This window comes from Hipposideros armiger, unplaced genomic scaffold (genome assembly GCF_001890085.2).
Source record: "Hipposideros armiger isolate ML-2016 unplaced genomic scaffold, ASM189008v1 scaffold_322, whole genome shotgun sequence".
NCBI classification, from domain to species: Eukaryota; Metazoa; Chordata; class Mammalia; order Chiroptera; family Hipposideridae; genus Hipposideros; species Hipposideros armiger.
The window spans coordinates 1,546,683-1,574,494 of record NW_017731672.1 but is presented as its reverse complement, the minus strand read 5'-3'; the positions used below and the strand labels follow the sequence as shown (position 1 = coordinate 1,574,494).

At 35.0% G+C, this 27,812-nt stretch overlaps 2 protein-coding genes and 1 long non-coding RNA gene across 3 annotated transcripts in view; 2 read left to right on the top strand and 1 right to left on the bottom strand.

The window, feature by feature from the left end:
* The first annotated feature begins 793 nt into the window (after nt 1-793).
* LOC109392287 (uncharacterized) lies at nt 794-23,639 on the top strand. The gene is made up of 3 exons (XR_002126030.1): nt 794-1,942; nt 10,413-10,513; nt 23,433-23,639. It is a non-coding gene; the product is annotated as an uncharacterized LOC109392287 (long non-coding RNA).
* On the bottom strand, nt 2,604-27,782 carry AZI2 (5-azacytidine induced 2). The gene is made up of 8 exons (XM_019660638.1): nt 27,271-27,782; nt 20,092-20,312; nt 18,541-18,666; nt 17,708-17,807; nt 16,455-16,603; nt 12,165-12,223; nt 7,096-7,214; nt 2,604-4,715 (listed from the first exon to the last, which is right to left on the bottom strand). Exons 2-8 carry the CDS (start codon nt 20,305-20,307, stop codon nt 4,303-4,305), a joined length of 1,182 nt encoding a protein of 393 aa, XP_019516183.1. The 5' UTR covers nt 20,308-20,312; nt 27,271-27,782; the 3' UTR covers nt 2,604-4,302.
* The window catches only part of ZCWPW2 (zinc finger CW-type and PWWP domain containing 2), a 115,045-nt gene continuing 114,758 nt past the window's right edge, over nt 27,526-27,812 (top strand). Inside the window, exon 1 of the mRNA XM_019660620.1 lies at nt 27,526-27,691. Coding sequence (XP_019516165.1) covers nt 27,526-27,691 — 166 coding nt within the window. The remainder of the gene's footprint in view (nt 27,692-27,812) is intronic.

Below are 27,812 nucleotides of genomic sequence, written 5' to 3'. Positions count from 1 at the left end.
CAGAAGTAACTAAAGGAAAGCAGGAATGAACATCCTTCAGGGGAGTTAATTAATAACTAGTCACTACAGAAGGATGGTTATGAACCAGAACCATTCTTGGTTTTCCACTTACTGGCTATGCAACTGTGGAAATAAATCTTAGTTACTGTGAGGATTAACTGAGTATTGTAGGTAAATAGAGTATGCAGGGCAGTTCCTCAGATACAGTAAATGCTCTTTAATGGTTATTGTTATTAGTACTGAAGGCTTATTTGGAAATATGAGGTCTGACAGTTGTTCGCCAACTTGTTGCAACAATGTTGCTAACCTTTTTTTGGTATCAGAGGGATTATTCATTATGAATTTATACCAACTGGATAAACAGTTAACCAAGTTTACTATTTGGAAGTGTTGAAAAGGCTGCCTGAAAAAGTTAGACCTGAACTTTTCGCCAACAATTCATGGCTCTTGCATCACGACAATGCACCAGCTCACATGGCACTGTCTGTGAGGGAGTTTTAGCCAGTAAACAAATAACTGTATTGGAACATTCTCCCTACTCAGTAGCCTGAACTGGCCCCCAATGACTTCTTTCTTGACCTGAAGAGAAAGGAAATATTGAAAGGAAGACATTTTGATGACATTCAGGACATCAAGGGTAATACGACGACAGCTCTGATGGCCATTCCAGAAAAAGAGCTCTGAAATTGTTTTGAAGGGTGGACTAGGTGCTGGAATCAGTGCATAGCTTCCTAAGTGGAGACTTCAAAGGTGACCATGGTGATGTTCAGCAATAAGGTAGGTAGCCCTTTTTCTAGGATGAGTTCGCAAACTTAATTGTCTGACCTCGTATAGAGGGTAGATAAGTCATTAAAAGTGAATTAATTTTGCTTAACATCTGAGGAAAAATATCCTAAAATGTATTTTTACGTGCCTTGACCTGTTAATTTGGCTACTGAAAATCTTTTTTAAAGTGTTTTTTATAAGCATGAATGACCATGTTGTAACATAATAATAGTTTCAGGAAGCGAATTTAAAAAAATCCTGTCATAATGCAAAAATTTGGTCCCAGGCTGAGCTTTTATATTAAAAGTTGCTCTTCGCCTCCCCCATCCCCGCCCCATGAACTATTAACTCTTCAGCAGAGCCATTCTGACCACTTTCTAAGTAAGTAAATTTATATATGTTTACATAGTTCTCATTAAAATCACAAATTGAAATTACTACCTAGTAGGACAGTGTTTAACTTTGGCCCCAATCCATCAAATAGATCTGAGAAACTTTTTTAAAGGACTTAGTTAACACAAATAGCAAACAGGACCCTAAAAAACCAATGGCATGTTCAAGTTCCACACTTTTCTGAGTGAGCCACTCAAACTATTTACTATTATTTGAAACCCAAATAAACCACATTGTCCCAGGCCACAGATCAGAACGAGGGCGATTACCAGCAGAGCAGTCAAAAGCAAAGCAAACACAGAAGCCTAGATAGAGGCTGTGGAGCATGGGGCAAACAAGCCTGTATGCCTGTTACTAGCCTTTTGGTATTGGTACATTTACTAGGGCACAGGACCTCAGATTTTGTTTTTAATGACTCAGATGGAAAGGGGAAACATTTACTTTAAAAGGCAAGTGAAATATAGTCTGTGGCTATTTTATAATTTTGATTAGAATCAGAGGGGCCAATTTCCACTTCATGTGGAAAATGTATTTATGTAGATGTCCCTTTCCCCATAGGTGCTAGACATATAGTACACGTTCATCCTTTATTATGTCAAAAACTAAACTATCAATCATAACTTTCAGAATATTCTTGCCTATCTACAGTCAACACTTTTTCTTCAGCTGGTACATCTGCCTGTCGTCTTGCTGGCTCATTCACGCCTCTGGTATTATTTTGTTAAGTGATAATCCATAGATTTCCTACCCTGGAAGATCTACCTGCTCCAAGTAGCCTTTCTGGGTAAGATCAAATTGTTTTCACATGATTCAGTCCTTTAGTTGTTTTTTTTTTTTAAGTGTGAGTTTCCCCCAATTTTGGTTTTCTAATGTTTCACATAGCTATGTCCCTGCTCTAATGAATTAAGTCCTATTTTGGCAGAACCTGTTTCCTTTTAGAGATGTAAATTTTAATTTCGCTAATAGGGGATCAAGAGGAACAAATAAGTGGTGTTTTTTGTTGTTAGCTATGTTCTCTTCATTTGTTAAATTATGTGCTGAATTGGATTATAGAAATCTAAAGATTAAAGAAATTTTCAAGGGAATCCCTTTGGAGCAAGTATTATAAGCTACAGATGGGCTGTTCTCATTTCTCTTTCAGTCTTACCTAGAACAGAGATGGTAAAGTGTGCATTTAAAAATATGCCTGGGTAAAAACAATTTCTGGTTAATCTTTCTTCAAGTCTTACACATCATTTATTTAGCACTTGAAACTGCCAAGAATATCAACCACTGACTTTCTAGCCGGTTCGATAGCTGCCCTATTGTTAAGATGAAAAAGCATTTTCTCCACTCAAAAGAAGTTGGTTTAACATGACAAATATCTATTATATGAATCAAATTAACAACTAACAATTAGTACTTGACCTTGGAATATATAGGTGAGGAGAAACTTTCACATCTACTTCAATTTCAAACAAAAATAATTTATTTTAATTAAACAATTTCTTGGCATTTTTCAAAACATTAATCAAGCCATTATTTCATATGACCTATTTTCTTTGCAAAGTAAAATTTCCAATCTTGGTTTTAAAAAAGGCAAACCAGTAAGCTACATTAGCGATTAGATACAGTATACAACCTATGCAGCCACATGAGAAATAGTCTCTGTTGCTTTGATATTACACAGGTAGTTGCTTCCTTCAGCTAAAGCCTGGAGTCTCATATTTGTTTTATGCATATTGTGTTTTGTTCTATTACTTGGCAGGAGATTCTACTCCCTTGAGTCAGCTGTGTTCATTGGTCAGAATAAATTCCAGCATCTGACACCAATTCCATTAATCACAGACAAGCTTGAATAAGTGAGTAAGATAATAGAAAGACAAAAATATCTAGTGAACAGTGAACACTGTTTATGTATGCTATTCATTAATATAAGAGATCTGAGATATTCTTTCGAGTTCAAGATATTTGAAACTGTCTATCAAAAAGGATAAAGGCCTCCTACATGAAACACTTTTAGGCAAAGGATGTATGAATCAAATAACACATTATATTACTAATGTTCTTAATACCGTAACCCTGAAAGAATTTAGATAAGTTTCCATGTGAAGCCATTCCTATTATTTGCTTACCTGCTTATAAATGAATGGCCACTTAGAATCAAAAGTTTGGGAACATTTCATGATTGTACTATATCAGTACAGCACAGAATTTGGTTTCCAGAATTAAAATTCCTAATTCAGTTAATTAAAATTCACTCAATGAGTAAAGTTGAACAATTTATAAGCTGCTCTATGTAACACGCAGGCATAGACCCTTTGAAGAAAATGACTTTAGACAGTTACACACGCATTTAGATCTTCATTATGGACCACCGAAGGGACAGATTAGACTAAAACCTTTGTGATGCCCTTTCTACTTCTAATTGGATGTAGTATAGGATTTTAATAGTTTATTCACACACCACGCAGATTTTCAACTATTTTATCACTTTTCAATTAGGACTTGAGGGATGTAATGGGACAAACTTGGCTTCGGTGATCAGGTTACTTCAAATCTTAAAATTCAAACTGCAAATTTTATCAACACTGTGATTAAAAAATGATTTTAAATCTTAAACTCTGAAATACAATAGCATATAGAGATGAACTAACCTACATACTATTATATTTTTCCTATCTTTAAGCACTAGTTCAACAGAATATAACCTATAACATTGCCACATGCTCCTTTATGCAACTTAAAGCAACTTCTATGATTTTCCTCTGATATTAATGGCTTCCTCTACTTTTAATGAATAGCTATTTAGGCATTTCACATGCTTTGTAAACTGTGTCTAAAAACTTTCAATTCTATTCTTTATGTGAGAGGCAGAAATTGACCATTATCATCATCAAAGGTAGAATTGTCTTTTTGAAACACCTTAAGTTTATTAATTAATTTATTAGTAGCATATATCTGATTCTTAGCCAGACTGTGAGGCTGGAGGGTTCCTCTTTCATACTGGAAAATCAACTATAGGATATGGTACAGTATGTGCAAATGTGTATGCTGAAGAATTCTGCAAAAGTTTGATCAAAACACACTTTCAGTTAAATAGTTTCTCAAAAGAATCATAGGAAATGCAGCAACCTCATGACCAAATCATGACTGTCTTCAGAATTAATTCTTATAAAGGCAGTTTTGATTATGTTGATCCAGGTAATGCAGTGGTGGCAGGTTGGGTAAAGGCAAAGTTTTATTTTTCGCTTCCCCAAATGCTGCCTCACTTGATTTAGGAGGGCTTGGGAATACCCAAGAAGTATCTTCTGGGGAATTTCTTCCATAAGAGTTGTGTTCCTGAAAGTTTGTACCATCATGAGGAAGGGGTCGCTTGTTATCCGTCCACGATTGGAGAATTGCTTTCTCTTGTAGAACCTTTGTATCTCCGGGGGAAGGGGAAGATGTGGTATGACACGGAGTTTTGCCATCTGGTGACAGAGGGGAATGTCTTGTGTATGTTGCAGTAAAATTCATCAAGTGCAATTTTGTGCTGTCTTTCCCAGGCTCTTCCATGCATCCTACTGGGGTGCAGGCTAAAAAGAAAGCACAGGCCAAATGTCAGTTGTCATGGCATCTGTGGTCATAAAATATGTAACACTTCATTAAGTTGGCTGAATTTATAACTGGCAATAAAATTAACATTTCCAAGTTAGTGTGATCAGTGGGGCACTGTGACTTGAAGATAGAAGACAAATGATCTGAGTTCTAATCCTGGCTCAGCAGTTTACTGCCATTGTGACTTTAGGTTAAGTCACTTCACTGCAGGCTGCAGGCGTTACTTCTCTCACATGCAAATGGACACAGCATAGTAATCCTTTCCCGACTGTATCACTGAACTATTAAAGATGGGGAGTTTAATATTTTAAAAAGTTGGAAACCAGTCAAGTTAAAAAACAATAAACATCCTGTTCTTGACTCTTAACGTAGCTAGAGAAGGTTTGCAGGCTATTTACTTCAGTGGAGACTGTTTTTAAGTTTTAGTAATTTCTTTGTTAAATGTAATTTCTATTCCTTTACTTATAGTCAAATATTTTTTCAAAAGGTAGTACAAAAGTAAATTTTTTCAGAAATAATTATATTGAATTGGTGAGACCCAAATAATACATATTCAAAGGCTTTTATAAGTTTAAATGAAAGCTATAAAATAATCCTGTTTCTTATAAAACACATAATGGTGAATGTCAATTCTGATATAGTCACAGTATAGGTCAAGTAAAAAAAAACAGCAAAACAAAAAATGTCTTTAGTGCACAGGTAAAGGCTCAAAAGACAAAATGTGCTGAAGCTATTTAGCCACAGCCAACCCAGTGGTCGTGTTTGAGCCTTTCCTCCCCCTCCAGTGCAGCCAGGGCAGAATTAAATTTAACGTTAAGTCCAAGAAGGATGCCAGTGGCAAGTGGGGCTTGACTGTGTACAATAGTTTTGGGAGAAATTGAGCCACATTATAAAAGCAGCCTTTTTTCTTGGGAGGAGGGAGACGAGTTTGGGAGAATTGGAAGTAACAGTGCTCAGCTTCTGGACAAGTGTTATGTAGGTCAGGAGAAAAGGTGCTCTAGTCTCCTCTGTCTGCTCCTCAGAACACTGAGTTTTGTGGTGAGGAGTGGTGGCCTCGAGCCTGCCACTGTCATAGGAAATGTGCTAGAAAACTTATGGTTCAAAGCACTAAAAGATTTATCACTCACCAGATCAGAAGGGACACAAGATGAGCCATTTCTAAATGTGGAAAGAACATTTCTCCTTTATTATTTGGGAGTTATATTTATTATAAAAAACAAAGAGCCACACTGAAAACTCACTGCAAAATTACTGTGGTTCCCTTTTAAGAGAAGTCATTTCTACCATCAGCTTATAGGTGCCATATATGTAACCCTGGCCACTGGAAAACTCAAAGACAAAATGAAGCATAAATTAAGTGAGGGCCTGCCATAGCACCATATTATCTTGCCTGATTCATAAGTAACTAACTCTCTAGAAACTGAAAGGAATTCTGAATTTAGTTTTCCTTCCCAATGTGCAACGTTTTTCCCCACCAGTGTACACTCTTGAGGAGAACTATTAATAAAATACAATTCTCTTGTGCCCTCTTTAGGGACAATCTGAGGTGCAAATAACAATTTTAAATTGGGTGGTGATTTTCTTTTTTATAAAAAGTCACATCTCATTACTTTAAAAAGTAAATTTTAGGGCATTTAAATTTATGTTACACAGCTTTTCAGAAATACAACTGTTATGTAATGAGGGGTAAAATGCACTGATTTTTCTCTGAGGTATAAAAATAGCTTTGGCAAAGTAACCACTACTAGTAAATACAAAACTCAGAAAGTTTAGTCAACCAAGCAGTTAAATATGAAAGGCAAAGCAATGAAAATTTTTGTTTGGTTCAAAGGGATAAGAGAACACCAAATCTCTCTTCTAAACAACCTATCCTTTATGGAAAGAAAAATTAAGTTAAAAAAAACCACAATGAAAACAACCAAATAATGAATCAAAGCGACTTTTTTCAAAACAATTTAAAGAGCTAGATCTTTGGTGTATTCTGTAATGAAAAATAGCTTTTGCTGTCTTGGTGTCTTTTTTTTTTTTTTTTAAATATATGAAGTAGTTGTGGTAAAAGGTCAACTAGAGCAAACTTAACACCTCAGCCTTATACACATAAGCAACACTTGGCTGAGAAAAAAGCCACAAGGGGAAAAGAATACAGTACTGAAGAAAAAACACATCAGCAACACCTTTATGTGTGAAGTTGACCAGTATGAGGCTGAAGCCAAAGCAGAGAATGGGGAGGCTGTGAACATACTATGTATACTTTGGCTTATCAAACTCAATTGATGAGATTTTGATAAGATAGGATAGCTAGTTGCTCTTCAAGCACTTTGGCTGGAATCAGTGGTTTCCCCGCAAACATTGACTCGCCTTTCTTGATTGCAGTGGAGTTTTTCAGTTTTCTTAGTAGTTCAGCTTGTACTTGAGTCACCAGATGTAAATTGGACATTTCTCTCTTCAGTTCCCAGTATGCATTCTGCATATTATCACTGAAACACAGGGTTTTTAAAAAAAGCTAATGGTTATTATTCTCTTTATGGACAGAGAAGAATGAAATAGAAATTATAATCTGCATTTGTGCTTGAATTAGTTTTGAGATGATGTAAATTAAAACTTCCCCATTAAATATTTGAAAGATATTTAACTAGAGCATTATAACAAGTGAAAAGACCTTATTCATAATAATTGACCTACTTTCTAGCAATTAACTGAACTATACTAAACAGAAGGGTATCCTGGTTAGTATAAGTATTCTAACCAATGGGAGTTACTTACAGCTCTCCTCTTAGAATTGAGATTTTATTGTAGCCTATAGTGCAGTGGTGGTGATGTATTTAATAATAGTAAGGACTAAATAAAGTGCTATTCATTCATGTATGGGTTTTATATTTGTATTTACTTTATGATTATTCCGTTTTGACATTGTGAATTAAAATGCTATATCAATTGCTGAATGTATATCCAAGCCCCATTAAAATAAAATTTAGGGTTCATGAATTGCATTCTTTTATGTTTGACTGGGCTGTCTCATATAGTTGGCTCTAAACCAATGTGACATGACAGCACAAGACATGAAGAGCCAGATGATTTCCTGGTAAGGGAAAAGAAGCTAGAGACAGAGGATTATATGAATCAGAAAAAACAAACAAACAAACAAAACTCCACAAATGCCTCTCATTTTTATCATTAAAAATATTTTACCTCAATTATCTGAGAGATTATAAGTTAGTTATTTTAAACCTAATTTTTATGTTTCTTTTTCCATTAACCATACTTATTTGGATAGTCATGATTTTCTTCCTTTTTAGTTTGATTGCTAACTAAATAAACTGAAATCTTCAATATATGTTTTTCTTTTGTACTAGAGTACATAAAAAAGTCACACCTCATTAGTTTTCAAAGTAAATTTTAGGGCATTCAAATTTATATTACACACTTTTCAGAAATGTAACTATTATGTAATAAAGGGTGAAATGCACTGATTTAAATGTTAAGATCGATCCCATGGTGTTCAAACAACCATTACTGCCTCTTAAAGATATTAGTGTAATTTTAGTAATAATGAAATCAAATTAGACAAACATGTTATTTCATGCTTGTTTTTGTCTAGCTATAAACAAAAACCTTTAAACAAACCTTTAAAGGATGACACTCTTGATACCTAAATCTAATATCCTATTCTAATTACAGAAGCAACAGATATATTAAAACACAGAATTCTTTTGAATTATTTAAGGTTACATACATTTTTCTCAAAATATCCAATTCAACCAAACTATAATTCTTTTGAGTAGAAACAGCAGAATAAATTTTATACTGCTTTTGAGAAAAATCTACTTGTTTTAGTCTGTTGTAACTACTTGCTAACCAGAAGTCTATTAAAAATCACAGGGCTTTTTGCAGGTTTTTGATAGGTGTGAAATAATTACTTCACAAAAATTGGTTAACCACCTCTACTTCACCTGTAAACATCTGAGATGTGTGCTACAATGAATGTTTCACATAGGAACCTGTCTTAAGTGTGAAGAGAGCTGTTGGTTCCTTGCTGCAGTTCTGGGCATTTAGTATGCTTTTCAAAGAGTTATTCACATTACGTAGCAGTGAGTGTTTATACACGTGCTAATTCATACACAGTCATGATATGAGTAATACAGCTTAAAAATAGCTTTATTATTGGCATGATGGTAAATCAGTAACTGACTTGGAGAAAAGAAAAGCAAATACCCAAGCCACTGTCTGGATACTGGCCTATCAAATACATTTAATTATTCAAAATAGCTAATCAAGTAAAATAAAAGAGACACAATTATAATAGAGGTGTTAAAGCAGTGTCTGATATACATTGTCCAATTCAATTTAATGAAGACCGCTTATAAATTAGGTTAAACTAAAAACTAGGTCATCAAGTTTAACATGATGTCTTTTACTTTTGCTATAAATGTTACCTGAATTGACAACTACAGATACAAAAATCTAAAATTATTACTAAGTATAAGCTCTCCCTCTTGTGGATAACAAAGTAATGGCAGTTACTTTATATTTCACAATTAATATTAAAGTGCTATGGTCTTCAAAGTATGTTAAAAATTTATTTTTAATTCTATTTAAATAAAATATTTAAACCACTACTTGAGATTGGAAAAGGCACGCTGTCACCCACAAATCTTTAGCAGAGTTCCAGCTAACTTTACTTACTAGGTATATTTGAGATTGTATAAACTGCACCCTGCTCCCTCCCAACTGGAAGTGTGAACTTAATAATTAAGTTTTGCTTTAAATGCCATTGAAGCAAAATCCTAGTTATATGGTTGTCTGTAAAGAACTTATAAAATTACTTGAACATGGATGCAACAGTTAAAGCACCCCAAATGAGAAAAACAAAAAAGGAACGTTGTTTAAGCATTTATTACGTGCTAGGCACCTCACCCCCATTCTCACACCAGCTTGGCAAACTGGGTAACCTAATTTTGTATGAGGAAACAAGTTCAAGAGAACTTACTTCACTTTAACATGTTGTTCACAGCCATCTTTTTGTGATCCAGTCTAACAATGGACTGTGTTTTGGGGGTAACATTTTTCATATCACATCATCACCATCATCATCATGCATTTACTGAATGATAAAATTACTTGAACATTGAGATGCAACACTTAATACACTGTCAACACAACCTTTTTAGCCCCAGTATAAAATTTCATACTTAAATGTAATGAAACCTGTTTATCCACATCTCAAGAAGGGGGTACATGTCCTACTTGTAAAGTAAAATTGTATAAAAGCCCCATTTTCTTAATTGACTATACATTCCGGTCATACTGAAATTAATATTCTTTGTATATGAAAAATGTACTTAACTGAGTTTTTACTTCAGCCATACATACTTTTCTTTAGCTTTTGAAAATTTACTGAACTATTACACCCCAGAGGAACTAAAATGAAATTATGGTATACTATCAGCCAAGAGCTAGAAACTTAGAAATGTATATCTTGACAACTGTGATTCCCCCAAACAAGTGTCTTTTATACATTTTTCATTGTAAGGCACAGCAAGCAATCATTTTATACTGCAACCCAATAAAAACAAGCTATGAGAAACCATACTCACCCCTTACTATGTATATTACACTCTGGTATGTTCTACAGGCATACCTCGTTTTATTGCGCTTTGCTTTATTTTGTTTTGCAGATACTGGTTTCTTACAAATTGAAGATAAGACCCTCCCTCGACCAGCAAAAAGATTATGACTTGCCGAAGGCTTTTTTTCGCAATAAAGTTTTAAAATTAAGGTATGTACCTTGTTTTGTTAGACATATGCAATCACATATTTAACAGACTACAGTATAGTGTAAACATAATTTTTATATGCAGAGAAACCCCCCCAAAAAATTGTATCACTTTATTGTGATATTTACTTTATTATGGTGGTCTGGAACTGAACCCGCAGTATCTCCAAGGTATGCCTGTATTCCACTTTATTCCTTATTTTTAAAATGCTTCTCTTGCATTTTAACTTACAAAATTTCATGATCATTAGGAGAACACAGTACAGTTTAAACAACACTAACCTAATCCATATTTTCTAAAGCACAGAATTTCATGATCATTAGGAGAACACAGTACAGTTTAAACAATACTAACCTAATCCATATTTTCTAAAGCAGATTTACATTTTGGGAAGTTCACAATATCAGTTTACCCTATACCTAGATCTAGTTTAAGTACAGAGGGCAACAATCTAAAGCCAACACCAAAACAGTCCGTTGGCAGGACATTGGCCAAATTTCTCATAGCAGGGCTGCTACTGTTAAATGATGCTGTATACAGTGAGTAACATACAAAAGGCCTCCGGTAATTAAAAAGGTTCATTCACTCTGTGTTAGGAAACAATACAGTACCTCATTTGCCTGGCAGTATAATGGGGAAAAAAAAAAGGAGTGTTCCAAAACAGGAAGTTTTCCAAATAACTGAAAAATAATCTTTACAAAAAACCTAAACTTTTAGTTAATAGTTTTATGGAAACATTCCTATGTTTCCCTTAATATAGTAAACTTAATTTATCATCTGAATGGTTCCAACTTAAAAGTGGAAAGATTAATAAAACACAGGACTATAAACTAGAAATAGATGTAAATGATAAGGTGAAGGAAAAACAAGATAATACGTAGCTAGGAATGAGGCTAAAATAAAAATGCATAATATAAAGTTTACCAAGGGTAAGCCACAAATTTGGTTATTAGTTTTCTAGTTGCTAACCAGAAGAGGGAAATCTAATCAGTTTTGCAATCCATATTACTTACATAAGATAAATGCAAAACAATCTGCAAAAAACCACACGTGTACTTGAGTACTAGGGAGCCAGATAATTGAGAAATAATTTACATGGGCATTGTACTAAGCACATTTTTTAAAAAGGGAGGGGGAGGGGGACTTCCTTGCTGTCAATTTTGAAGAAAATTGAAGTCATAATTAAAGTACTGTTCTTAGAATGGCAGAGTTGAGTAGTTGCAACAGACTGTGTACAGGCCCACAAAGCCTGAAATATTTACTCCAGGCCCTTTATAGAAAACGTCTGCCTATCTCCAGATCTACAAGAGTGGATGCATGGTGTTTCCTCAAATGGATTATTTCTCTCAATTAGGTTTTCATAGGAAAAGGTCTGAATTCACATTATTTAGGTCAGTAAATTTTGGAAGTCAAATGATTAAACAATGAAGTCAAATCGGTATTTTTCATTGAATTGAGTATCTACTACTCCAGTTCAAGCCTATTGTTAAACAAGTTAAATGTTTTTACATATTGTGATCAGAGATTACATGCGGTACCCAAATTGTATCCATTTGTTTTAAAGATTAAATCATAATGGAAATCTAGGTCCCTCTCCAAAGTGGCCTAAGAAAGAATGTATTACTTTTGAAGGTTGAAGAAGAATGTTCATACCTTGAAATGCTTAGTCTTTGGAGATCTCTGCTCTGCAGATTGTCTTCCTGAGATGGATCCTGTCATTTGTTTAAAAAAAACAGTATAAAAGTTGTAATAATTACATTCTATTTATTCTGAGTACTTTGTATTATATTACTAGAGACATGTTTCAGATGTATAGACTACATCTATAATTGTACAGGGTAAAACGATTTTATATTCAATTTTAATGAATTACCTCCAAAACGATACAGGATATTTCTAAATCACTTCCAATTGTTTAAAATGATTAATGCTTTAATTAAAAAAAATAATAAAAGTGCTCTCATGTCAAAGAACTTAGAATCGTACAAAATTATTTCTGAAGACATCAATCTGAAGTCTATTTAAAACAGGGTAACAGATAATAAATTAATATTTATTCAAGGTACAGCTGAATGAATTCTATGAGAAATGGAAGTTTTATTGTTATGTCATTTTTTTGGGTATTATTACAAAAAGTTCCCAATTTAACAGGTTGCTGTTTTAAAAGATCAACATAAATTTTCTCCTTCCACATAGAAAAGGAAATGATTTGGCAAGGGCTTCATAAAGTCCTTATATACTTTTAAGTTTTATTAGTATAGGTTATAGATATGACAAGAACAACCTATGAAACATATTAAAAAGTAGACTTAATATGTTTAAGATAACTCTGTAACACACTTGTTTACAACGCATTCTCATTTAACAGTCTATAACAAAAATGACTATCATGGGCACTAACTCAATTGGCAGAAGTGGCCAGTGTAAACTGAGAGAACGGAATTTAATTTTGCTATTATGTATATAACTAAGTATGTTTTAAAGTGGAATATTAAAAAGCTGCATAAGGACTTCAGTACTCTGAACTTGTGAGAATAAAATATTAAAATATTTTCTATTATAGTAGTTAAAAAACTTTTAGATCTGATTGTTCAGAAAATACCAACTAAATACTACAATTAAGATGCATGTTAGGGAGCCCTACAGAGAGGGGAAAGAGGACTGGCCCACTAGTCAAGGCAGGGCAACCAACAAAGCACATGACCTTGGACATTATTTTTTACTGTTCTTAATAGGAAATGAAGGAATCAGATCAAGGCCACTTTTAGTTTCTTTATATCACTGACTAAAAATATACATTTAAATTAGTGGATACTGAAACATATATTCCAATGGAAACCTTTCTCATTCTTAAAGTTAATGATTTTTGTAAAAAATTTGAATTTGGGTTGGGAAAGAATTTTTCCAGTTACCACCTAACAATTGAGAAAAACCTAATGTAAACTAGCTTTAGGCACAAAGAAATTGTTTCTAATATTCAAAGACCCAGTTCCTGGCCTGTCATCAGTTTGCTATGTTCTAAACTCAGTAACAGATCTGATTCCTAACAGGTTCCGTATGATATGGGAGTTTCACATAAACAGGCCCAGTGCTACAAAATCTTAGGAAACAATGCTCAAGTTAAATAGGTTCCTATACTCTAGGTCTCCTCAAAACCTTCAATCCATTACCGCACTGGGCTATTATTAGTTACCTTAGACATCTACACCAACTCCATTTTACTGATCCAGTGGTTCCTATACTTTTTTTGATGGTAGTGTCTGTTTTTCTCAAAAGATCAACTATTCTGGATATAAAGGGCTGAAATATTGGGAGATACAGAAAGTCTAAAAGGCCTATAGTGGAACTGACCCTGGAACCTTGACATCATTAATACCAAACACTAATCAACTGAATTCAATAAGTACTTAAAAAAACTAAACCAAAAAACACTATTATGTCCAAGTAGGATGCTATTTCACACTTCAGAAAGTGTTATATGGTTCACAGAAAGTACCATCTTAAAAAAATTTGTAAATCTGCTACAGCAGATATAAGCAAGATTATTAATGTGAACATAATTTCTTTCCTTGGCTTGCTTTTTGATTCCCCAGCTGACACTGAGCAGCAACACATTTGAAACAAGATTTAAAAGCACACATCCCACAACATCAAGATTTCATCTTGGAACCCTTGATGAATTAAGCATTTCCACTCTTCCTTTTCCTGGTTCATTTCCTTGTTGTGAGCATTTTTTTAAGTCTCCCCCACCCCCCAAAATAAATTCCTATGAAGGTGGGAGTGATGTAGTAAATCTTATCATTTTTTTTTAATATTCCCCCCATTTCACTTTCAACTCTTAGTTTAGTTACGTAGTCTCTTGGATTCAATTTCATCAGCACTAAAAGTGATTTTGTAAGGTTTCTTCTACCTTCAAAAGTTTCTGTGATTTATGATAGATGAATTAAACTAAAAGCAAATTTATCCCCTAGCACCATCTAGTGGAAAAGAGTAACTAATAAGAAATGAACTGTCTCACACACACACTCCCCAAAAGCACTGCTTTACTGAATTACCCTAATTATGGTTTTTTTTGAGAAAACATTCATGTACTGAATACCCTAGACACTATGCTAACTGCTTTATGTTTTATCTAATTTAACCTTCATGAAAACAGGTATTTAATGTCTACTTTATAGAAAACAAGTTCAGAATAGTTAAATGACTTTCCTAATGTTATATAGTTAAATAAGGAATACCACAATTATAAGCCAAGTTTTTATAATTTCATGGTACTGTTTCCTACTCTATAAGGAAGTATCCATTATAAAACCTGTCAAATTATTTCCTTTCAAGTAGAATATATACAGAGGGTGCCAAAAAAATGTATTCACTTTTTAAGGAAAAACTATTAAAATTGTAATATATGGAGTATATTAATGGAGTATATGTATTAATATATATGGAGTATATATTATCACTAACAAAAGATGAATACAAGTCATGTGTATACATATTTTTTTTTGGCACCCCCGGTATATACTAACAGTTATAATTCAGAGCTTCAAGGTGCAGATCTTTACTTACAAGCACATCTTTTTTAAAAAAGCCTCTCAAGGAGTGTTGGCAACTGGGCTTGTGAGAAAGGATGCTGGAAGCCTTTGAAGGAATTGTGGTACTTGTTCACAGGTTCAAAGATGGGGAAAATCAACTTCACATGTCAAGTAGGAAAAAAAAACATTTTGGCTCTAACAGGAGTTGATGTTAATTTCTGTAATAAGTGTTTTCCTTTTGGAGCCTGGGGGCTCCAAACAAGTTCTTATTGCCTAGTTCAAAGGAATTCATTTGGTAAAGGCCAAGGCAAAATGCTGTATTATTCTGAATGCCTGAGTCATTCTTAACCAGTGGTCACCTTCAATAAAGACTACATTATAGAAATGAGAGAACTGTCAGCTGCATGTTAGGATACTTGGGATTCAGAAGCAGAGCCCTGGCTGGCAGTCAGGAAATGTTAGTAGTAGTTCCTCTTTCAGTTAGTGACAGCCCAGAGGGATCTGGGTAGGTGACATAGTTCCTCAATAATGCTGGAATGCTCTGATGGACAAAATGGTTGAGCTGAGAAATAATTATCTAACTGGTGACTTTAGTTTAAAATACATGACTGTATGTAATGTATATAGTAGCTATTTGATTTCAGACTACTAAGCTTTTCAAGTTCTTGTAATAACTATTTTAAACTGTATTTGGTGCACTGCTATCATACACCCCTGCTTCTCTATCATTTCTTTTTTTATCCTCAGCATTATCTGACATGACATCTGAAAACACGTATCCAGGCTTGTTAGAACCCAGTGTAATGTATTAGTAAACAGACTTGGTGAGGACCTGACAGGCAACTTGTGTTTTAGTGGATGACTTTAAGCTAACCACACTTCAGCTCAGCCGTGTTTTGTTTTTGCTTCCTCCCTCTGCTCCAAATTCTTGAATTCTCAGCTCTTTACTGAAAATGAAACTTGTCCCAAAACTATGAGACTTCTGAAAATTAGTGGACGCTAAAGTCTTTTTTAAGATCTCTAAAAATCAAGTTCTCTCTTGTGGTATCCAAATTAGTCAAATTATTAAGGTAAATAAAATGGGAAACTTAAAACCTGAGTTCTCTTTACAGAGGAAAAAAAATGATCTGAGGAAATTGAAAGAAAGGGAGTTTGAAAACACAGCTTTAATAAATTAATAAATAATAAGCTTTTCAAAAATTAGCTTTTTTTAAACAAAATTATGTAATTCTGGGACTATGCTAAACATATATCAAATTTTAGCAAAATGGGGAAGATAAAGTGAATTTTTCAGAGACTGTAACTCTGAGTAGTTATAATTTATGTTAATTAGGATTTAATACTTTATTATAAATCATACATATGATATACACAGAATACTGAATTTCTCAATTTAATAATTCTGCAGTACCGTTTGTTTGGCTTTTTGTAGCTCGATTTTGAGATCATTACACTCTTTCCTCATTAGTTCTAGTTCTTGTTCCAAACCATGGATCTTCAGGTCACAGCTCAACTTTTCCACCTCCCAGTTTGATGAAGGTGGATTTAAATTCCTTATCACTATAAAATAGATGGACATTAAAATTGTTATTTCTGCCTTCTACATTGGCTGCAATTCCAAAGAAAGTTATACTAGTAAAATGAAGATAATAGAAAAACTAATATAAAAATGCATAATTAATAGTTTTTAAGAAGCAGTAATTACTTTCAAAGATCTATGCTAATGAGAATAAGAAATCTAGCAATCTTGTTTTAGAATGTATTAATCACCCCATTCCTGATTTTCTGTTTAGGTTGAAGTACAAATTTGTAAGTCTGGAACTTTAAAATACCTAACACTAATCAACCACATGGTAAAATTGTAAAAAGACCAATAACCTATTTATGTAAAGTCAAAGTTAAAGTGATAAAAATTAATGAAGTGAGTGAACTGAGGCTTACACAGCTAATCACTCCATCTAGTCCCTTCAAAAAGAGTATAAGATTTGACCATCAAGCCTAAAACATTACATCAAAACAATTTTATTCATGAACTTTCCAGTATACACTTAATACAACTGGATACTGACTTACCCTTGACTTAGTTCCTTAGTCTATCTACCTGAAAAAAGCCCCACCCAGCTACTCTAAGAGATCTCATCTCAATTTCCTATCAAAAGGTCTCTCAGAGGCCTACTTTTCAACTTGTCTCATCAGAATGTTCATGCCAACTCACAGTCCCCAGACCTAACTTTTCACTCCAGCAACTCCTCTGTACATTTCAATACCCTTCAGAAATCGAAAAAAAAAAAAAAGTAATTGTACTACTCTATGACAGTGTGTCTAACAGTAGGCAGTTCAATAGGAAGGTAAAGCCAGGACATACCAGTAGGCAAGAGGTTTAGACGGGGATGGGGTTCTACTCCTTTCTCCATTTACTTCATCACAAGCTAACCCTGAATAAAAACCACCAAACTTTCCTAGGAAAAGTGCAATTTTTATCTAAGGAAAAGTGAAAAGGAGTTGATACTTTGTGAAAGCGGAACAGAGAAATTAATAGAAGCCTAATAATTAAAAATATAAGGCCTTAGCATACAGATAAAGAAAACTGATCATGGATATAACACATGAATGGGAAAAATGTATTAATCCAGTTAGAATATTTATAACGAGTAAGTGGCCTACCCTGCTGAGTTTCCACTTCTGTCCTTAGCTGGAGGAGTTCTACTTCTTTAGACTGCAATTGTTCATTCAATACTTTCAAAGATTCAGAGTTATCTTTATTCTAGTTAAGTCGGAAAAATGCAAAATTAACATTCAATAAAATCTATAGGTTAGTATTATATATTATCAGGTAGATGTTAAAAAAACTGATTCTAGCCTTTTAAAAGCAAGGAGGGAAAATGAACTCAGCTTTTCACTAATCTCTTTTTTTCTTTTTCTGACTTAGACCATATTCACTGGCTTTTTTTTTTAAACACTGACAAATTCTACCATGTCATGATTTTTCAAAATGAATTAGTAGTGGTTGGATGTATTTAAGTCCTAAATATCATTATATACTAAGAGGTTAATTTGTATAGAAGTTGCAAGTATTACTATTAAAAATTTCTATTTTTGCCTTAAGCATGTATGGTTTCAATTTTTTATTTAATAAATGTAAATATTTTATTTCTAATTTTACCCTCTTGAGAAAACTTATTTGCATTATGTAACCATTTTCTTCTTATATTTTTCAATTACAGTTGACATTCAATATTAGTTTCAAGTGTACAGCACAGTGGTAAGACATTTATATAATTTACTAAGTGATTCCCTGATAAGTCTAGTACCTACCTGGCACCTTACATAGTTATTACAATATTAGTGACTATATTCACTATGCTGTGACTATTTTCTAAGTGCCAATTTGTATTTCTTAATCCCTTCCCCTTTTTCATCCAGCCCTCCAACCTCCCTTCAATCTGGCAACCATCAGTTTGTTCTCTGTAGATATCATTCTTTTCAAACCAACTTACCATTTTATCCAGTTTGTTCTTCAAATTATCTCTATCAATGCAAACCTCTCGATATGCATGATAGGCTTTATTTACTTGTTCTCGTCCCACAGAACTTGTTTCTTCATCTAATCGAACTCCTATAAGCTAATGGTGTAAAATTAGAAGAGAAAGCTTAAGAGGGTATTCTACATAAAAAAAATAAGTCTTCTGATGGCTCCACATCTTACTTTTAATCACTGTAATGAAGGTATGAAGCCTGGACTATAATTAACTGAACATTTTACTTTCAGACAATTAAGCTTTATTAAGATAGCAAAAAAGTACAGAATAAATATTTTTAAGTCTTTTATGCTTTTAGTTATTTGTTTTACTTTGTAGTATCTGTTTTATAACATATTAATTAATCATACTGAAACTAGCACATCATTCTTTTATAGTGCTTAGGTGTTTTCCAAGTATTTAATTTCCATCATCAGAAAAAGTATCAAGTTAAGGTGTACTTGACTTTTTAAGGAATAGATTAGGTGGGTTAGTTCATTAAATCCTGTTATTATTCCATAACAGGAATTAATAGGATTGTTGGTCACAAAGTACAGAAATATTTCCAATGTTAACCATATCAAATCACATTTTTCTTTTGAACTTTAAAATACACAGAGCTTTGAGCTCAAAATGTTACCTTTTCTCACTCCATCCCTGTATGTCACAAATTTATTAATCACCATTAAATTCATATGAATACATAGAAATTATGGTTATTTTTACAACTGACTCCCCTTTTTTTATTCCTCCAAATGAATTAAACTCTACCAAGCTCCATCCTCAAGTTTTCATAACAAGATAATTCATTTCCTCAGCTGATAAGAATCCATTTCCTTCCCCCTTTATAGGTGTTGTTTGTAAAGTCTGAATATACTGATCTGTTCTGAAGAAACAAAGTTAAAACTTTAAAATTCAAAAATAAATGGATGAATGAGGAAGATTTTCCCAATACACAAAGCCAAGCAGATCTAATGATTTATAAGTAAATCAACTACCTGCTTATATAGTCTACAACATTTAAGTATGTCAGGTTTCCTCATGAAAAATGTAAATAGAAGAGATTAATTTATCAGTTAAAAAGCATTATTCTTATTATGTGTGTTCTGAAGCAAAAGAATGTTGGGGTAAAAAAGATGCAAGTCCTGGTGAAGACATTATTAAACATCTTAGAAAAATGTTCCTGGCGCTTCTTCCTTGACACTTAATTTCTTTTGCTGGCTACAATTTTTGCACAGATTTTAAAATCATGAAAATACATACAGCTATGAAGGTAAGGCAATCTGAAAAAAGGAGGTAAGAAAAATATTTGGCATATATTCTTCAAAGTTGCTAACTCCTATTCTGAAAATATTCACCCAGCACGTGACATGTAAAACACAGTAAGATAGGTACAATGCCCAGGGTTTTGAGATTAGCAGTGAGTTATTCCTGGAAATTTACTACAACCATGGAAGATAGGACAGAAAAATATTTAAAATTTCAAATATTTTTAATTATTTAAGTCATAAAACAAAATGTAATAATTACCTTTTCTTCCAAAAATCTTACTCTTTTCTTTAAGAATGAGTTCTCTTTCTCTGAATCCTTAAGTCGTTTTTTGATGTCTTCATATGCAGTGACCAGGGCAAAATGAGAAGCAACAGACTCATCTCCTGAATATATTGAGTTTGGAGTCACTGTATCTCTCCTGTGGGATTTTTCATGATTAAGAATGCAGATATCATCTTCTACCAGTGTATCCATGACAGCTGTTTAAAAGGATAAAAATATAAAATACAAATGTCTCATTGAATAAATGAAGGGAAGAAATATATTTAGAATAATGTGAATATTGAGGCAATGTTTAAAAACTCCTATTTATTTTAGAGGAAGTGTACTATATGGTTAGGAGCATAGACTCTGGAACTATGTCTGTATGACTTTGGGCAAGTTGCTTAATCTCTTTGCCTTGGTTTCCTTATTCATAAAATATAAGAAATAATAACTGTGTCACAGAGTTCTTAAGGTTAAATGAGTTGATATCTATAAAGCATTTAAAACCATAATCCAAGCTATTAGTAAGTTTTATAAAAAGTTGTGAAACACCATTTTCAATCAAAGGATAAAAAATTTTAAACTCTTTATACCCATACATTTCTTTTTCATCAACATTTCCACTCTTAGATATAAGTAGCAAGTTTTATAGCTTCCCAATTATAAACTTTCAAAACTCGAGTATTTCATTACAACATGTTATTGTATAAATCATAACATATTATAATGTTTTAATGCATACTCCACTATATTCTTTCCACATCAGTAAGTGATTATATTTGTTGTACATTAGCAGTGGAAGACAAAGGAATTAACAATCAGTGTCCACTATGTCCCAGTACCATGCACTACGTATTTTTAAAAAATATTATCTCATTTAAAGTGGTCCACACAATGAAGTAGGCATCATCTATATTTGATTGGGATTGAAAGGGTAAGTAACTTGCTCAAGTTAAAGCTAGTAGAATGCTAGCTCTGTGAGGGCAGAAGTTATATCTGTTTTGCTCATCACTGTGTGGAAGATGCTCAATAAACACTGGTTATTGAATGAAGAGTGGATAGAGTAGGATTCAAATCAAACTCTGAGTCCAAAACCTAAAAGAAGCCAGTTACTACATTAGTTAGTGAAAAATATACTTGCTCTGTACATCTACTTGTGTTGTTAGGTTCAGCATTACTTCCCCATCTAAGAGTTATGTTCCTGAAAAACACTATGGAAGGAGAAAATAGGGGCTGAAACTTTTTAACACCTCATGGGAAAGACGGGTACCCCAAGAGGGAGTGCTGGCCATAAGACAACCTAAAAAAGTCCTTTAAAATATTTTTTAGCTTAAAGTAAAACACCAAATATAGTATTCTAAATTAAGACTATCAATGGAATTTCATGTAGCTTAGATTAGTAATTAATAGTTCCTGAAAATTGTGCTTATTTACCATCCCTTGCTTGAAATAACATTTGATTGCTTACTAGTGTCAGTCACTGTTCTAAGAGTATTCAGGATGAGAAACTGAGGTAGAAGGAATTTAAGTCATTTTCCATAATAACACAGTAAATGCAGAGTTGACAGGTAAATACAGGTGATTAAATTACAGAATCCATGTTTCACTATGCCTGCTTTTCTCGAAAATTTCTGGTCTTCCACCCTGTATCAATCAATGCCTGTAAAGTTTATTTTGTTTTATTTCAGACAACATGAATACTAAGGGAAGGTGGTGTTTGTGTTTTTCTGAGTCTGGTCTTCAATCACTGTATTTTTTGCTTTTCTGATTTTATAACTGAAAACTTCTCATTGTTTCAACTCAAGTCAAACTTGGAGTATCTAGAGATTTGTTTATATTTGGGTTTATGGGACAGGCAGGCAAAAATAAATGTGTATACTACAAGTCTGAGTAGGTGAAACCTGCCATTCAGTCAATTTTCACCAACACCAATTAAAAAATTTCTAACCATATAGGACAACTACTCTTAAGAAACTTTCCCAATTTACCAATAAAATCCAAAAACAAGAAAGGACTAGGCTACCTACAATATCCCCTCAAAGTGGCAGATCCTCATAACCATAATTAATTCCTGCTGCTTCTGGTCCAAGTTGCTCTTTATTCTAAATGATAGAAAAAGGGGTTAACTTTTTTCCTATAAAAGGATTTCCTTTTTCCTCTCTGGACTCAACGTTAGTCCAGAATAACAGCAAACATCATTCTGATCATATTTCTGCTGGTTGAAATCCTCATATTTCCTTTCCAAAAGGGAAGTATGGGTTATTCCCATATTGCAAATTGCAAGTATGTATACGAGGTGTGACAATTATGTTCTCAAACTTGTTGCAACGATGTGGCTAACTTTTTTATTTTATATCAGAGGGATTATTCATTATGAATCTGTACCAACAGCAGAAGCAGTTAACCAAGTTTACTATTTGAAGTGCTGAAAAGGCTGTGTGAAAAAGTTAGATGACCTGAACTTTTTGCCTACAATTCATGGATGGCTCTTGCATCATGACAATGCACCAGTTCACATGCACTGTCTGTGAGGGAGTGTTTTTTTTTTTTTTTTTTAGCCAGTAAACAAATAACTGTATTGGGACACCCTCCCTACTCACCTGATCTGGCCCCCAATGACTTCTTTCTTTACCCAAAGATAAAGGAAATATTGAAAGTAGGACACTTTTATGACATTCAGGATGTCAAGGGTAATACAACTACAGCTCTGATGGCCATTCCAGAAAAAGAGTTCCAAAATTACTTTGAAGGGTGGACTAGGTGCTGGCGTTGGTGCATAGCTTCCCAAGGGGATTACTTCGAAGGTGACCGTAGTGACATTCAGCAATGAAGTAGGTAGCACTTTTTCTAGGGTGAGTTCCCGAACTTAATCGTCTGACCTGGTTTGTATACCCATATAAGACTCACATACATAATATCTTAAAGGCAGAACAAATAAAGAGTAGATAGCTAGCTGAGTGGTAGGATGCAGTCTACTTTAAGAAGAGGTAAAATTGTGCCTGTCTTCTACATCTGATTTATAATATCTTAATATCCAACTAAATGGGCAGGATTTATTCAAGTGGAATAACTTTTTTCCCCTAAAGATAGCTGAAAAAGAATAAGCGTAAACTGTTCTACACAGTCAAAACAGATGTCCCACAGTTTGTGTACTTCAAGGTAAGTAATATATTTGAAATAATGCAGAATGCTTATCAGGATTAAGACATGGAGAGGAAGAGTGGTTTTTCAAGGCCCCACAAAAGACCAAATGACTCTTAACCCTGTACTCTATAGGCGAAGAGTTATTTTCATTGTACTTATTGTACTTAAACCTTAAGTTTGCTAACTTTCAGCAGGGGAAACAAGTTCAAAGGCCTGAAAGACTGGGAACGAAGATGAGAAAGGGAATGGCAAGAGAGAAAATTGGAAAAACAGAATGGAGACCAAGTGAGATGGTCCTTCATGATAGGGAGACAACTACAGAATTCAGTCCTGCTATGGAATTTTAGACAGACCTGGACATGATTCCAAAAAGGTGAAGAATACTTCCACAACATTTGTAAAATATATTCACAACCAAATGAATTACTTTGTATTGTGCTAAGTGTTTTATAAATATTATCCCATTGAATTGTCTTGACTACCCTATGAAGTAGAAAAATCTTACTATACCCATTTCACAGATGAGAAAATTGGGACCTGGAAAGGTTATGAAACTTAGCCAAGACCAGATAATTAGTAAGTACAGGCACTTGGATTTCAGAACCTATTAGTACTGTTCCCCTCCCCAATAAATCTTTTACACACTTAAATTTATCAAGAACCACAAAACTAGGAACCCCACGTTAGGTTTTTTAGTACCTTAGATGGAAGGGGGTATACTGATATAACAATGTCACATTTTAAACAGTGTAATAACTCCTCATTTTTAGGACAAAATGAGTAGTCAGGCTGGCTTACATATTTACATCTGTTGCCTATTTATAAATCACCATAAAGTTGCATATGATGGTTTCTCTCTAAGTATAAAAAAAACATTATTTGCAAAAAAAACCTTTTTCAAGTTTTATATACTGTTATCCCATATATACTCGTACATATTTTATATACTATAAACATGACTTGGAATGCACTGGACAGCAGCATGAAAATTGCTTATCTGTCCTAAACATTAAAGGATATGAATCAACAGCCAGATGAAGAGATACATAAGCGAGGCCCCGAAAAAAGCAGCTTCTGTCCTCCTGAAGTTTGGGGCCAGCACAGTGGCACAGGGAAGTGTCTGGTTCACCAACCTGGAAGCTCTCCGAACCTTCTACTGTTTGGGTTTTTATGGAGGCTTCATTACATATGCATAAGTGATTAAATCATTGGCAACTGATTCAACCCTCTGCCACTCTCCACTACCCTCAGGTCTATGGGACTGAAAGTTCCAACCCTTTAATCACATAGTTGGTTCCCCTGCAATCAGCCACCATTCTTAGGTGCTGTCCACAAGTCATCTCATTAACATAAACCAAGTCCTGGTGGAAAGGGGCCTGTTATAAATAACAAGTATCTTCTGACATCAGACTGGTCTTTTTTCTAGGAAACAATATTATCTTGTTATATTTCATCATCCTAATATCTACCATTTATTGATCACTTACCATACGCCAGGCACTAGTGCTTCCACATGTATTTTTCTACTTCTTAGGTAGGTACTATTATCCTAATTTATAAACAAAGTCTTAGAAAATTGAATACCTCACTTATAGTTACATAAGAAATCAGTGGCAAAGCTGGGATGTGAACCCAGATAAGCTGTCTTCCAAATGTGTGCTCTTAATATAACATTTCTGAGCGGCAACATAACATGCATTCTATTTCTCTCTAAAGGAATGTGGACAAGGCAGAGCTCGGTGGTAGAAAGAACCCTGGCCCAAGATTCAGAAACTCTGATTCTAGTACATAATCTGACACCTTGATTGATTAGTTTACCTCTCCAGATCTAAATTTTCCCACCAATAAAATGACAGGGCTGAACGACATCACTAAGATGCCACCTTCCTGAATTATGAAGACAAAATCTTAATCTTACCATGGAATGGCAACCTAAAGAGGTAAAAGAGAATTCCCATTTTTGCCAGGAACTGAGTAAAAGGTATATAGTGCTTCAAGTGCCCACCAAACTTGGCTACAAAGGTATTATCACCACTACAGGTGAGAAAACAGGCTGAAAGAGGTGAGGTAAATTTGCCTATAATCACACTGGCTATGGGACAGAGGTAGGGTTTAAATCAAGGCCTATTTGGTACACTCCTTCCTCTATTCTACATTGCCTCAAACTGATTCTTAGAATTTCTGTCATCTTGCTACCTCTGAAAAGCTAGAATATCCCTGTACCCATTTCATGCTATGATACTATGGATCAGCCAAGACACTATGGAGCAAGAATTAAGTTTTATGGAGGCCAACAGATCAACAGTTATGCCTCTTTTTCTATTTTTAATGAACTAATTATGGCCTAGCTAGTTTATAAAGAAGGGATCATCAAGTGCCTTTTTCCAAGATACTCTTACTCAATCTACGTACCTCAACACTCAAATGCCCTATAATTCAGTGAGTGCCCAAAAAAGGTACTTAGCACCAAATACACAGTATGAAAAAAATTCATTTTCATGTGTGTGACCCTCACTGAGTTATCTTACTAACTGCATTAGTCCAGAAATCAGTTTGTATGGCCAGGGAATCATAAGACTTTCAGGGTTACTATAGTTTGAAGAGCAGTTTACTACTTTTCGTTCCTTTCATAAAGTAATACATCTCAATGCAGCTGAGCACTTACATACACTTAATTTACTAGTATTAGCAATAATTGTCTAATAGTGATAAAACAATATATTAACCCAGATTAATACAAGAAAGAAAAAAAGGTTACACTGACTTGTTATTTCATGGATTATAAAAAAGTTTATAACCTTTTAATCATGTCAACGTTCTGTGTTTGTAATTAATATTTACCGAGTGTTTATGGTATGTTAGGCAGTATGCTTTGCCTTTTAGGGGAACTGTTTCATTTGTTCTTTATGTATCGCAGGTGGAACAACTAAGACAAACACTGGGAAGCAGGGGATTTTGACTCGAGCCAGCAAAACCTAGGAACTATGCTTTGGTACCTTGGAGAGAGAGCCCTACTACCATTTTGGAGATGGGGAAAATTAAGAGATTTCATCTCTTACTTAGTGTCAAACGAATAAGTAGAAAAATCAGCACCCAGACCCTGAGTTAATAATGTTCTGACTTAAGCCAGTGCATTTCCCATTACATTATTAATGTCGTGTTTTTAATATTAAAACCTTACCTTTATATACAACGTCCCATTTTAAAAACAGTATCACGTTAAAATTTTGTAATGACCCTGTCAAGGATGCACAATTACTAATTTACAAATGATGCAGTGAGCGATCACAACAGGTTGGGAAATTAGATATGGCCTGTTTAGAGAACTGGAATTTAAATTATGCCAAGAGGTCTTGCTCAATCCAATTTAAAATTACAACAATAAAAAAGAAAGCCTCTTCCATGTTTAACAGGCACGGGTCATTTTCAGTCCTAGTACGTGGCTGTCTTATCATCTTAGCTTCTCATTTCCAACAACACATCCTGGAGCAATTTATGTTTTCACTTGTGTTAGTTTTCGCTGAATATTTTTTCTCGTTTTCGAGTATTTGTGCTCCTTCCTTGTTTGTAAGAACGGGGTCAGCCTACCTGACATGTAATAGTCACTCAACAAAAAGATCGAAAACCGTACTGAATACACAGGTTTGACAGTGGGGACACTACTGTCAGCCCTCGATCACGCACGAGGAATGTGTCCCCCCTGCTCGGAGGCCCCAGGCAGTCCTGTCCCAGCCACACGTCCCTCTTTCGTTTCAGATAGACATGTAGTCTCAATGAATGACAGAAAACAAAGGTGCCCCAGTAAATCACAGTACGGAAAAATAATGAGACGCGAAGGACCAAGGATGACCTGGAACAGCCAAGAGTGCAAGAGAGAGGGCTAAGGCACGCCCGGAGCGGGCCGCTCCCAAGTCAGAGGGGACCCGGGCTTGGGAGACAAAATCATGTGTCTCTTCTGAACAGCAACGGCAGCAGCGGTTGGTCCTGGCACCGCCCGCGCCCCTAACCCGGCCAAAACGAGTCACTCACCCCGAAGACAGGCTACGTAGGGCCGCTGAGTTTCGATTCCCGTGTTTGGAAACGGACCGAAAACAAACCGGGTCGCTAGGGGTCACGACGGGCTTCCGGTTTCCTCGAAGACACCACCGCTTCCCCAGCTAAGGCAGCCGCTCCGAGTACACCGCGGAGAGATTCCCATTTCTTTGGCCTCGGCTACGCCAATATCGGCGCAGCCCCGCGGCTTGGCTGGGACCCCGGCGGCTCTGGAAGGCGTGGCAAGCCGAGATGCGAGGGCCGAGTAGGGCCGGGAGAAGGCCCGTTACCCAGCAACACGCGCGCGAGACCCAGGCCCGCCGGCGCCGGTCTCCTCTGCGCCCGCTCGGGCCCGCGGCCGCGTCGCGTACCGCGAAGGGGAAATGCTGCCGAGGGGGGCTGGAAGGGAGGACGAGCAGTACACAGCCGGAAAGGGGCTGCCGTTGTCCGCAGGCTCGGCGACAGGGACGCGCACGCAAACCGGAAGTCAGGCCCGAGGGAGCTGGGAGGGAGCCGAGGATTTGAGGAGGAGGGGTAGA

Bases quoted from the DNA above. Each gene is read 5' to 3' on its own strand.
- AZI2 (XM_019660638.1), bottom strand. From the start codon at position 20,307: ATGGATACACTGGTAGAAGATGATATCTGCATTCTTAATCATGAAAAA. The intron at 16,604-17,707 runs GTAGGCCACTTA...TCTATTTTATAG, and splicing joins AGAAGTGGAAACTCAGCAGG to TGATAAGGAATTTAAATCCA. The intron at 12,224-16,454 runs GTACTGCAGAAT...AACAAATGACAG, and splicing joins TACAAAAAGCCAAACAAACG to GATCCATCTCAGGAAGACAA.